Genomic DNA, 12,450 nt, shown 5'->3' with positions numbered 1-12,450 from the left:
TTCCCACTTTAGACCCTGAGGGCAAGGTCTCTCTAAAGGAGGGAGGGATTGTTAAGACAGCTGAAACAGAACAACAGAAAATGGTTAGCCAGTTTTACAAGAGAAGGCCACGTCAACAGCCCAACTAACTGACCATCCACTTGCAGCGGTTTTAACAGAAAAAGAAATTAAAGAATGTTAGTGAAGGGAGCTCTGTAAAACAGTAATAATCAAAGATAAAGGAATAAAGCCATCGACCTTTCAGCATCATTCTCTCTCTCTCTCTAATTCAGGAGGTTGGTTCCCTCAAAGAGCTCTGTGTTACGCAGGGGCAGGTTCCTAACAGAGATCTGGAAGGAAAGAAACCGAAGACTATTTGAGGAGAAAAAGAGAAGTATGGAAGAGACAGTGGCTATTATCAGTTTGACAGTTATTGGTTGGGTGCTGTACTGCTGTTGCTTCCTGAGTTTCAGGGATTGAGGAAGGAAGATTTTGGTGCTTCTTTGAATGCATAAAAGAGTGTTGATGTTCTGTGTTGTCTTCAAGGGATTGTTTTGTTTTGAAGTGATGTTGTAATGAGTCTTTTTGTTTTCTGATGGTGGTGACGTCTTGTCACCTAGTTATGCTTGTACTATTTTCCTTTTGGCAATAAAATTTTTTCTTTATTTATCTTCAAAAAAAAATCATCTTTATGGTGTACTGATGAGATATCTTAATTTTACTACTCATCAGCTGTTTGTTTAGTAATTGCTGTATCGTTTGAAAGCAATATTTCATTGACTCTTTAATACAATTGCTTATTTGTTTATCCTCATTTAGTCATTGATTTGTTTATTTGAGAACATAATCATACCTTAAAATAATTCTTCTACAACCCAAGAAGAGTCGGTTGCTCATCTTCTTCTCCAGTTTATTTTGCTTGCAAGATTTTGTGGTAATTCATTAGGTTGTTTGAATGGTGATCCTGAAGCACAATCTCTTCACTGATTCAAGCTTGGCTTGCAAGTTGTCTTGACAAAAGAGACTATTTTTTGGGATGTTATGCCTTTTGTTATATGTTGGTGCATATTTGAGGGAAACAAGTGAGGAGTGTAATACTTACTCTGTAGGGAGTTTGAGTAGTTTACACCAGGCCAATCAGGTCAATCACGATGCTTAGTGGTGGAATTCGTATTTGGATGGATATTTTATCAGTCATTTTATGATGCACTCTGTTACTATCCCCCCCCCCCCGCCACACACACACACACACAATTTTAAGAGTCAAGCATTCTTAATGGCTAGTGTTGGTCTTGTGTTTGCATCAGGAGTCATTGTGTCACCTTCTGATCCATTGCTGTGTAGCTGTTTTTGTGTGGTCATATTTCTTTGATTTGTTTCATCGAGGACTGTTCAGCTCCTCTCTTCCACAGCCATAAAAAAATGAGTTTGGTCACAGTCTCCTTGGGTGGGGACCCATAAGGGGCAATCACAACTGTGGTGGTGCAAGTTGAATCACAACTTAGGAGATTTGGCTGCTGCACTGCCTTCCCTCTATTGCAGTCTCGCAGATGTGGCTCTCTGCCTCCAAAGCTTTTAGAACTCTCCATTGAGTAGTTTGGAAAGAAGCTGGCAGGTTAAATTTGAAACTAACCACAAAAGGGTGGCCTGGTGGGTAAGATAATACCTCTTAGGAGTTCTTTCTCCAATATACTGGTCTGTTGTTTGTCCTTTTTTTTTTTTCTTTATTTTGGCATTGGCAGGTGATGTTTTAGGATAATTGGAGTTGCACTTCTTATTGGGATGGACTTGGTGATGAAATGTCGTTTACTAATAGCTTCTTGGCAGGTGTCTATGTTATGTTCAAGGAACATGACACACCATGGATCCAAGTCATTTTAAACAAATATGGGAACTTCTTATTAGATTAGCAAAAGTAGTTGATTCAAATATCTATGGTTAAGGTTGATAAAAAAAAAAATCTATGGTTCTGGAGTTCAGAAAGGAACTATGAGTACTTGGAATGTATTCAGTAAATTTAACCACTCCATTAGTTGTCAAGGCAACGCCTAGATGGGCACCTAGGCAGTACCCAGGTGATAAGGCGTTCTTGGAGAGTCGCCTCACCCAAATGCCTACATATTTTTATATAAGACAACTCACAATATTTTATATTTTTATTGTGTTATTAATAGTAGTACAATAGATATTATTAGACTAAATTATTCATATTGTGGGTTTACAGAATTAATATTGTTATTCCTATACTAGTTTCTTTTTGTTATTTTCTTATTTGTTTGGGTTAAATTGAGACACAAGGCAGTGACATATTCTTGAACCCTTCAGGAGTTTAAAACCTGAATTGTTAAGTTAAAAATAACTTGAAGATTTTATCCAATTGACACACAAGAACAATCAATAGGACTTCTTCTTCCTAGGACCAAAACAAAGGCTCAACCCTTATGTTTTGTATGTTTATTTCCTTTCTGTTTTTTTTTTTTGATAAATTTTCCTTTCTTATTTTTTTACTCATAAATATGTTTACTTTCTTTCTATTGGTATGGGGTTTATACTTATTTCATGAGAATTATGGTGATTATTAGCTAAAGATTACTACTTTTTACTATGAAACCTAATAGCTTAGGATTTATATATATTTTTTATTTCAAAAAACTCATCACCTAGGTGATGCCTAGGCGCCCACTTAAGCGACCAGGCAACAAGGCACTCTCCTATCGCCTAGCTTTGCCTTGGTGCCTTGAAAAGATGTACAGTAAATTTGTTGCCTTATTACTGAGGAGATGGTAATAACAATCAGTTTTGGACCAATTGATGGTGCATGAACAGGCCATTGTGTACTGACCCCCTTAACCTCCATATAGCACCATCCTCATGACGTAATCATCAATGAGTCGGACTGTTGTTAGTGGTCAGGTAGATTAGGGTCCAGATCTACATCAGCATCTTGATGATTCAAGGCTGTTCATTTAATTGAATTGCTTTCTCATATCGCTAGGAGCACCCTGTGGTTAAGAGCTGAAGATCCAATATTTGGAAACCTGACCTCCTTTGTTTGGTCAAGTCTTTATGACTCTCTAATTGAAATCTCAGATGCTAACTTCTCTTGGAAACGGATTTGGGTGATTAATGTCCCATACAGAGTTATTGTTTTTCTGGACTGTTGTCTTAACTCTTAAGATAAGATGCCAGTAATGGATCATTATTATCTCGTGGCAAGGCAAAGGTCGTTAGATAATTGTTACAAGCTATGTGGCAATTGGAAGGAGTTGGTTTCTCATCTATTATGCCACCCATAGTTGTCAAGGCATCACCTAGGCACCTTTGGCTGGGAACATTTCCCATAATGCCTTGACTTAATATCAACAAGGTGCCCATCTAGGCAACTCAGCAGCGTGACCAACTAGAGTAGGTGCTCTATCTACCTGTATGGAAAAGTTATGTACCTAAGTATACCTTGGTAATGAATATTGGGGTTATTCAATTAGTAAAATTTACTTTATCTAGAAGATGGAACTGGCATCAAGTTTTTCTGCTGGGTTTTAATTTTTTATTAAAGGATATGAGATGATCCCCCTTTTCATAGTGGGAGACCTAGCCATGTGTTTCAGAAGCATCCCTGGCAGCCTGGCTGATGGTCTTGGCCTCACGTCCAGGTAACCATCTCAAAATCTTAGTCCATTTAGTTGTCTCTCTCCTTTTGCACATGCCACTCAACTAGTGTGTATATTAGAAGTTCTGTTTAAGTATCAACTCTCAATGTGGTATTTTGTTTTAGTTTTTAAGCATGTTTATCTTTTTCTTGCCAGTGTTCTGAATTTTTTGAATTACTAGACTATACAGTAAATACATGTATAATTTTGAGGGTTCTGGATATGAATCTTCTGTAAACATCTTATAATCACATATGTTTCTTTTGCCTATGGCAGACATTTGAGGAGGCTGATACAAAACATGATGGGAAGATAGACAAGGAAGAGTGGCGGAATCTTGTTTTGCGGCACCCATCTCTGTTGAAGAATATGACTCTTCAATACCTTAAGTATGTTCTGGCTTTAAACCTATTTCTTCTTTTATTTGATGGCCAGTCAATGATGATAGAGTTTCTGGGCTGTATATTTTGTAAAAGAATTGCAAACTACCTTTGCTTTTCTTGCATGCTGCTTTTTTCTTTAAATAGATAAGAAGCAAATAAATACTTATCTGGCCATAATACAAACTTAGAAAAGTGGCACAAGTCCTGCAAATTATGTAATTATTGCAAGATTAAAATCAAAGAATTTATTAAAATAAATATACAAATTTGGTTGGCTAATCCATCCTAGATTTCTAGAGCCTAGTTTTTGATCCTTTAGGATTGTTTTATTTTTTTATTTTTTGAAACAGGTAAAGTATGATTTCATCAAGGGAAGAAAAACCATGTGCAACAAGAAGCTGTACACGGGGATTTACAAAAAACTGCTAGAGCAGATCTGTACCCCTCAGCCCTGCGTTACAAAAATATATTTTCATGTACAAAAAAAGAGTTGAAGTTCATATTCTTGAACAACATGTTTATAGAAAGCCAAGAAATCATTTTGCCCACTATTCTCTGAAAAACTGTGTCTTAAGAGCTGTGCTTGTTATTGAAAACTTGCATTTAAATCAAACTCCATGCCGCCTTACCTTTCAGGGATAAACCTCCTAAACTCCATCCTTACAAACTCCATAATTGACTTTGGTCAACAGCTCTTTAAATCAAACAAGTTCCAATTTTTAAACCACACCTTGGGCAAAGCCGCAATGTAAAAGGAGGTGATTCACAGATTCCTCTTCAGCTTCACAAAAAACACAGGTAGTGGACGTCAGCTGCATTCCTTTTCTGGCCAGATTGCCTCTGGTTGAGAGATTATTCAGGCAGGCCAGCCACAGAAAAACGATCTTGACAGGAATGTCCTGCTCTTCTGACCTTGAAAAAGCCTTAAAGATAGATTTGACTGAAAAGTTTCCATTTTTATCCCATTTCCACACTCTTCTATCTGCACGCCCGATGTCCACCTGAGTGTCATATAATCTTTGAAGTAAAACCACCATATCTTCTACTTCCCAATTGTTCAACAGCCTTCTGACTGAGGAACCCACACCACACTGCCATTTAGCACTTGCGAATTCTCAGCCACACTAGAATTTTTGTTCACTGCCACCTCAAAAAGGGAAGGAAAAACCTCCTTTAGGATTGTTATTCAGTATGATACAAAAATAAACCTGTGCCCTTGCATGCGAAAGTGAACCTCATAAGTTGCTCTGAAATCTATAGGCCAATTACAAAATCTTGTTCGAGTATGTTTATTACAGATTTTGTGGCTAAATACAAATGATGTGTCTTGGCAAGGCTTTTGCTGTTCTGGATTTATTTTTTGATGCCCCAATTTGTGTCACTGATCAAAACTGAAAGCCCATCTATATGGTGAGGAATGTGCTTCTCCTAATTGTTTTTAATCTTAACAGATTGATGTAATATTAGTTATTAGCAGAGAAAGCCACTTAGCCATCATCATCATCTTGAAGGAGTTCATCTTCTTTTTTGTATCCATGACAAACATCTAGCGTGGTTCAATTATTGGGTTTCATGTTATGCAGCAGATTGGCCTATAAAATGGATCGCTGCTGTGCTTGATTAGAAATACTTATCTCAACTTTAATTTAATTTCTTATGTTATTAATCTATTTTTTTTAGTCAACTTTCTATTTCTCTTATTTTTATACCAAAACCATACACAACATAGAGGGTTGAGATCTTTTACTTGGTTTTAATCTTTTGAAGTGGTCTAAGATTAAGATGATTAGTTGATGGTTTCACCTGATTTTAGCTACCAATGTCTGTAAGCAATTGTGAATGGAAGAACTTAAATGCGTATCCAGAAAGAAATGGAACTATTTATTTAGCAGCACACGCTCTCTTAAAGGTATTCTGAACTGACTGTTTCAATGCCCTTGAACAGGGACATCACCACTACATTCCCAAGCTTTGTGTTTCACTCGCAAGTTGATGATACCTGAGGTTTTCATCTATAAGAGCTCGAGTCTCTTTGTCAATGAAGGTTTGCCCATTTCTAGACAATGATGTTTCTTTGGAGTTTAAGAGGTGCAGAGAAAAGCTTTTGGAGCTAATTGATGAATGTTATGAAGAGTTTGACGTTTTATATTCTCTACTGGTACATATCGTCTTTTCCCCCCAATTTCTTATTTCAATTGATGAGATCTTTAGCCTGAGTTACAACATAGTGCATCAGTTTTCTTATAGGGCATTATCCCCGAGGTAGAAGTAAAGCTACCTTTGTGTTTCTTTCTTGTCCAGTGAATGCTAAGAATCAAGTGATATGGGATGGATGGTTGATTAGTTGTGAGCAATCGTATTGACTATTGAATAAAATCGTGGTATATTAATGGTCAAAAGTGGGGGAGCAGGAGCTTCGTGATGTCATAGAAATACCGAAAAAACAATAAAAGGTCTCCTGTGAAACCCTTACCCAGTTTCTTGATATTTTACAACAAACCATCCGGAATTCACATTCACATGGTGCCCTGGGTAACCAAAAATCTAGACGCCAAGGCGAGGTTCCGTTTCAGGACAATCTTAAATTCTTGATGCTTCGACACATTCTCGAGTGGTGGATTCGGTCACCAAATCGGTATTTGTGTTTGCCATAAACCTGGTGTCCAATGGACAACGCACTAGAGCACTAGTTAAAAAGATTCTGCCTTCCCCATAGAAGGGCTCATATTACCTTGGTTCCCCTCTTTCCTTGGGATGATGGGATCGGATATATTGGCTATAAGGCTGTCAATGGGTGGAGTCTGATTAAAGGCAGGGTAGAACCAAGGTTCAAAGTATTGATACATATTGGCTTGTATTGGTTGATATGTATTGTGTTGATGGCTTATCGATACGCCCCTCCAGGGGTTATATCGGGTCAGCCACTGGTTCAGAGGGTAGTCGGGCCTTAAACTGACCCCTCTGAACTGGTTTTGAAAAAAACAAATGAAACTTGAAAAAATGTATCAACATGGGCCGATATGCCCTATTGGCATATTGTGGCTATCACCCCATGTCGATATTTAGAACTTTGGGTAGAACTGTTCCTAATTGTGAAAAATTAGCTGGTTCTTTTGGTTATGAACCATATCGGAATAATTGGGAAGGGAATTAATTTTAACTTAGGTCTTGTTCGCTTTTCGGTAAGTAGGGTGGATTGGAGCTGAGCTGAGCCGAATAGTATGGGGCTTGAGCTTGGCTCGAGTCAAAAACTCATAAGCTCGAGCTCGATTTGAAGAAAAATATTATATATATATTTATATATCTGAGAGCTCGGCTTGTTGTCACCCCTATCGGTAAGTTACTTACCCGGGTAAATGCATTTACTTGGGTAAGTTTTTCCTAGGAAACACTTACCCAAGTAAGTGTATTTACCCATGTTCTTTTATTTTCCAAGTAAAAAAAAGGAAACAACCATTTTAACCATAAAAATTCATTATTAAAAGGGGTATTTTTGTTCCATTCAAGTGTTGGAAACTTTCTTCCCTAGTGGAAAAATTATTTATCCATTTAGGAGATGGGTGTCACTTACCCGGGTAAATGATATCCAGGAAAATAAACTTTCCCTGATTCCCACATTAATCTGAAAAAAGAACATGGGATTTTAGACAATGGGAACCAAAATCCCATTGACCAACTTTCTCCTTTTCAAAATCAAAAAATAAGAAGAGTCCGGATCACCTGCTCATGCCTACGCACAATACACTACCCCCTATGAATTGGGAACATCTCCCCCTACATAATACTATATAGAGGATCAGATGTTTTTCATGTGTGGCTCTGATGAACATGGGCAGAGTTCTCGTGGACAGGAGATCCAGACTCAAAAAAGAACGCCCCTCAGGCTCAGTTTGGAAGTAGTACAAATGCAAATATGTTTAGGAGGGAGAGAGGATATTCTTGGTATGAGAGAGTGACTCAATGGAAAAACAGAGAGAGAAGAGGGAGAAGGGATAAAGGGTTTTCTAATAATACAGAAGATAGGACGCTCACTCTGAGAAGAGAGGGAATAGCCTCCCTCTTTCTTAATGTTGGGAATAGCCTTCTCCCAACATCACCGTATCAATGCCATCACTAGCCACTTCCGTTTGCCGCTGCCATAACCCCAAAACACCCCCCACCCCAATGCTCGAACGTTTTGCCGCTGGAAGCAAGAAAGTGGGAAACCACCAAGCAAAATCCAGGTAGTCAGTCTGACTCCAACTTTGCCATGTGTATTTCAAGATGAGAAAACCGCCTAGAACATCAATTAGAAATTTAGAATAATATAGTCCAAATCCCACGAGCAAGAGTTGTTTGTGTTTATAGCATGATGATGCTCTTCAATTGTTAGCCGGTCCCCTCTATGCAACCTTGCTCGAACTGTTCTAACACTTCTATTGTGATCCTAGAGTCTCATTTGAAAGGCATAACCTACGAATAACCTAAATCTTTTGCCATTTAGTGAGCTTTTAAGCATGTCCACATCACTGCCACCATAATCGAAGTTATGGCTATTGGACCTGCACTTATCTTAATAATTTCAACTTCATGATTTCTCGCTATGCACCCGAAGCACAACCCTCTTACAGGATGCATCTGGACTAATAGTGTACACATCCACTGATATATAATCTCGTTAAATAATCCACATTAGGGGTGAGTATGGATTGGTCGGTTCGGTTATATGGCAGAACCTAGAACTTATATATAATAGTGGTCGGTTCGTTCTTTTAATCTTGGATAACTTTTCGCGCCCTTGACAGCCCAAACCTGAACATTTTCAGTTCAGGCCTGAACGTTTTCTGTTGAGATTTGAGAAAGAGGCAAAGCCCAGACCAAACCCGATGGTCTATCAAATCAAAATTGATCCCAAAATTGCAATTTGCAAGTCTATTAAATGAACAACAGGTGCACGTGAGGCCCATTACTGCACGTGGTGGGTATTTTGAGAGGGACACACATGGAAGTATATAATATAAGCATCTTAAAAGTTACAATAAAATGGCCAAAACCAAAAGCCTTGATGATTAGAGATAATCTAACTACACAATTATATGTAGAAGAAAAGTAGAAATGAGCCAATTTCAAGTTTGCAACGACAAAACAAAACAAAATGTATGTCATCATTAAACTTAAAAAGTGAAGGCCTATGCGCCTAGATTTGTTGCCCATCTCGTAAACTAGAAGAGCTATTAACAAAGCAAAAACAACCACTGGACTGAAGCTCTTCCCAACTCAATTAGAAAAGTCGCAGATTAAAAACATAAAAAAAAAACATTATGAAAAATACTAATAGATTTGAAACTGAATTAGAAAGGTTGCAGATTTCAGTCGACCTCCTCCATCTTGCTACCCTCTGCATCCGCATCTTCAAGAGGGGGCATATCAGTGTCTGCATCAGCTTCACCTCCTTCCTCGTCAATGCTTAGTCCCAGCTTCAACATCCTGTGGATTCTGTTGCCAAATGTATTTGGGTCGTCAAGACTGAAACCTGAAGTAAGAAGAGCAGTCTCAAACAATAATAGAACCAAGTCTTTCACAGACTTGTCATTCTTATCAGCATCAGCCCTCTTCCTGAGCTCTTCCATGATGGGGTTTTCCGGGTTAATTTCCATTGTCTTTTTGCTAGACATGTAGCCTGCCATGCTCGAATCCCTTAGTGCTTGTGCCTTCATAATCCTTTCCATGTTGGCCGTCCATCCATACTCCCCGGTGACCAAACAACAAGGAGAATCCACCACACGATCTGAAACCACAACCTTCTCAACCCTGTCACCTAAGACATCCTTGATTACCTTGCACAGACCCTCAAACTTCTCCTTCAAAGCCTCTGCCTTTTTTTTCTCATCCTCACTTTCATCTAGCTTCAGACCCTCCTTGGTTGCAGAGACAAGCTTCTTCCCTTCAAACTCCTTCAGCTGACCAACAGCATACTCATCAATGGCATCAACCATGAAGAGGACCTCATACCCCTTCTTCTTCAACTTTTCAAGGAATGGAGAGTTCTCAACAGCCTTCTTGCTCTCACCAGTAATGTAGTATATATCATTCTGGCCTTCCTTCATCCTTGTCACATAGTCCTTCAGGCTAGTCATCTCATCTCCACTCTTGGTAGAGTGGTACCTCAGTAACTCAGCAAGTTTTGCCTTGTTCTGTGTGTCCTCATGTATCCCAAGCTTGAGGTTCTTTGAGAAGGCCTCATAGAACTTGTTGTAATCTTCCTTATTCTCAGCAATCTCAAAGAAAAGCTCAATGCACTTCTTTACCAGGTTTTTGCGGATGACCTTGAGGATTTTGTTCTGCTGCAGCATTTCTCTGGAGATGTTCAGGGGAAGATCCTCAGAGTCAACAATGCCTTTCACAAAGCCCAGATACTCTGGCATCAGCTCTTCACAGTTGTCCATGATGAAGACACGTCGAACATAGAGCTTGATGTTGTTAGGCTTCTTCCTGGTGTCAAAGAGATCAAAGGGGGCCCTCTTTGGAACAAACAAGATGGCCTTAAACTCAAGCTGTCCCTCAACTGAAAAGTGCTTAACAGCCAAGTGCTCCTCCCAGTCATTAGTAAGGCTCTTGTAGAATGCAGCATACTCTTCCTTTGTGATCTCTTCAGGTTTCCTCATCCAGATAGGCTTTTGTTTGTTCACTAAGGACCATTCATAAGAAACTTCTTTGACCTTTTTCTTTTTCTTTTCTTCCTTTTCATTCTCTTCATCTACATCCTCCACTTTTCCTTCCTCATCTTTCTTCTCTTCTTCATCCTCATCATCTGAAACCTCTTTCTCAGTGGTCTTCTCAATCCAGAGGGAGATGGGGTAGCTAATAAACTCTGAGTGTTTCTTGATCAAATCCTTGAGCCGACGCTCCTCAAGGTACTCCAATTGGTCTTCCTTAAGGAAGAGAGTGATCTTTGTACCCCTACCAAGGCTCTCGCCAGAGGCATCCCTGGTGACAGTGAAGGACCCACCAGCCTGAGATTCCCAAACGTATTGTTCATCATCATTGTGCTTCGTTGTAACAATAACCTTCTCAGCAACAAGGTAAGCTGAGTAAAATCCAACACCAAACTGCCCAATCATGCTCACATCAGCACCAGCAGCTAACGCTTCCATGAACTCCTTGGTTCCAGACCTTGCAATGGTACCAAGATTGTTCACCAGATCTGAGCATACATGAAAAGGTCCAAGTAAGCTTATTTCCTTGGGTGGCAGCTAGGGGGGAGTTGAAGCAAATAAGAATACGCAATGCTTAGATTCAAATAGATCGCCATACACTACCACTCACCAGACTTCGTCATGCCAATGCCACTGTCAATAATGGATATAGTGTTGTTGGTCTTATCAGGAACGATATGGATGAAGAGCTCCGGCTGTGCATCCAGCTTGCTCTTGTCTGTCAAGCTCTCAAACCGAATTTTGTCCAGAGCCTTAATTAATTTTAACAAAAGAACAAAGTCATAAAGTCAATATAACAGCCTCCATAGCAAATTATAAACAAGGAAAGACCTAATCAAGTAGGCTAATCATAGAGCATAAAAAACTAGCATCACACTCCTAAAAGTGTTCAGTATCCTCCAACCCCTTGTTGTGTGCAACAATATTAAGATCAAGAAAACGGGGTGTACATAAATGCAAACAGGAGAAATTAAATTGGGCGCTCAGCAAACCACAACAATGACAATGAGGATCGTGATATCAGAACTGTGGTAAAATATCCAATTCAAAAGAAAAACAGAAGATTTATTTATGGAAAACGAAATAGCATATAAACAACCAAAAAAGAAACAACAATGAAAACTAAACCAGAGAGATAACATTTCCTTCGGGCAATATGAACACAAAAGAGGATCTATTCTCAGCACACAATTAAATCAGATAAGAAGAAACACGAAGGATAAAATAATAGGGCATCATTTACATTTAACAAAAGAAAAGCCATGTTAAACCTAGATATTGGTAACGCAGATTCCGTGGGCATCCCGCTTCGTTGTAACAGCCGATAAGGGTAACGACGATAACATAAACGAAAATAGAAGTTGGCAACTCGGGATCAAAAAAGCTCATGATAATAAAGTATAAAACATCAGAAAATAATACAGGAAACCCAGAGCAGTAACAGAAAATCGCTTACATCGGAAGCATTACTGATGAGCTCTCGAAGAAAGATCTCCTTGTTGCTATAGAAGGTGTTGATGATCAAACTCAGTAGCTGATTGATCTCGGCCTGAAAGGCGAATGTCTCTGCCTCGGCCATGGTGTGTTGGAGGAAATCGTCTCTCGATCTCGAGCAAAAGGGGCAGAGAAAAATGAAAATGAAGGAGAGTAGCAAAAGCAGTCCTTAACTTCGAAGAGGCGTGGTAGGGTTAGAGAGGCCGAAGAAGTGGCCGAACCCTTTACTATATAGCTAGCTACTAGGGT

At 39.1% G+C, this 12,450-nt stretch overlaps 2 protein-coding genes across 2 annotated transcripts in view; one reads left to right on the top strand and one right to left on the bottom strand.

The window, feature by feature from the left end:
• Positions 1-6,366, top strand: part of LOC148874992 (calcineurin B-like protein 3) — a 39,515-nt gene extending 33,149 nt beyond the window's left edge. The window contains exons 8-9 of the mRNA XM_088963981.1: positions 3,906-4,018; positions 5,958-6,366. Coding sequence (XP_088820107.1) covers positions 3,906-4,018; positions 5,958-6,015 — 171 coding nt within the window. The 3' untranslated portion in view covers positions 6,016-6,366. The remainder of the gene's footprint in view (positions 1-3,905; positions 4,019-5,957) is intronic.
• A 2,756-nt stretch (positions 6,367-9,122) lies between these two features.
• On the bottom strand, positions 9,123-12,403 carry LOC148874991 (heat shock cognate protein 80). Its single transcript, XM_088963976.1, has 3 exons — positions 12,164-12,403; positions 11,318-11,459; positions 9,123-11,195 (listed from the first exon to the last, which is right to left on the bottom strand). The coding sequence occupies exons 1-3, from the start codon at positions 12,284-12,286 to the stop codon at positions 9,361-9,363; spliced, it is 2,100 nt and encodes a 699-aa protein (XP_088820102.1). The 5' UTR covers positions 12,287-12,403; the 3' UTR covers positions 9,123-9,360.
• Positions 12,404-12,450: the final 47 nt, after the last annotated feature.

This window comes from Nelumbo lutea, chromosome 1 (genome assembly GCF_056320005.1).
Source record: "Nelumbo lutea isolate HS-2025 chromosome 1, American lotus-T2T, whole genome shotgun sequence".
NCBI lineage: Eukaryota > Viridiplantae > Streptophyta > Magnoliopsida > Proteales > Nelumbonaceae > Nelumbo > Nelumbo lutea.
This window is presented reverse-complemented; position numbering and strand designations above follow the sequence as displayed.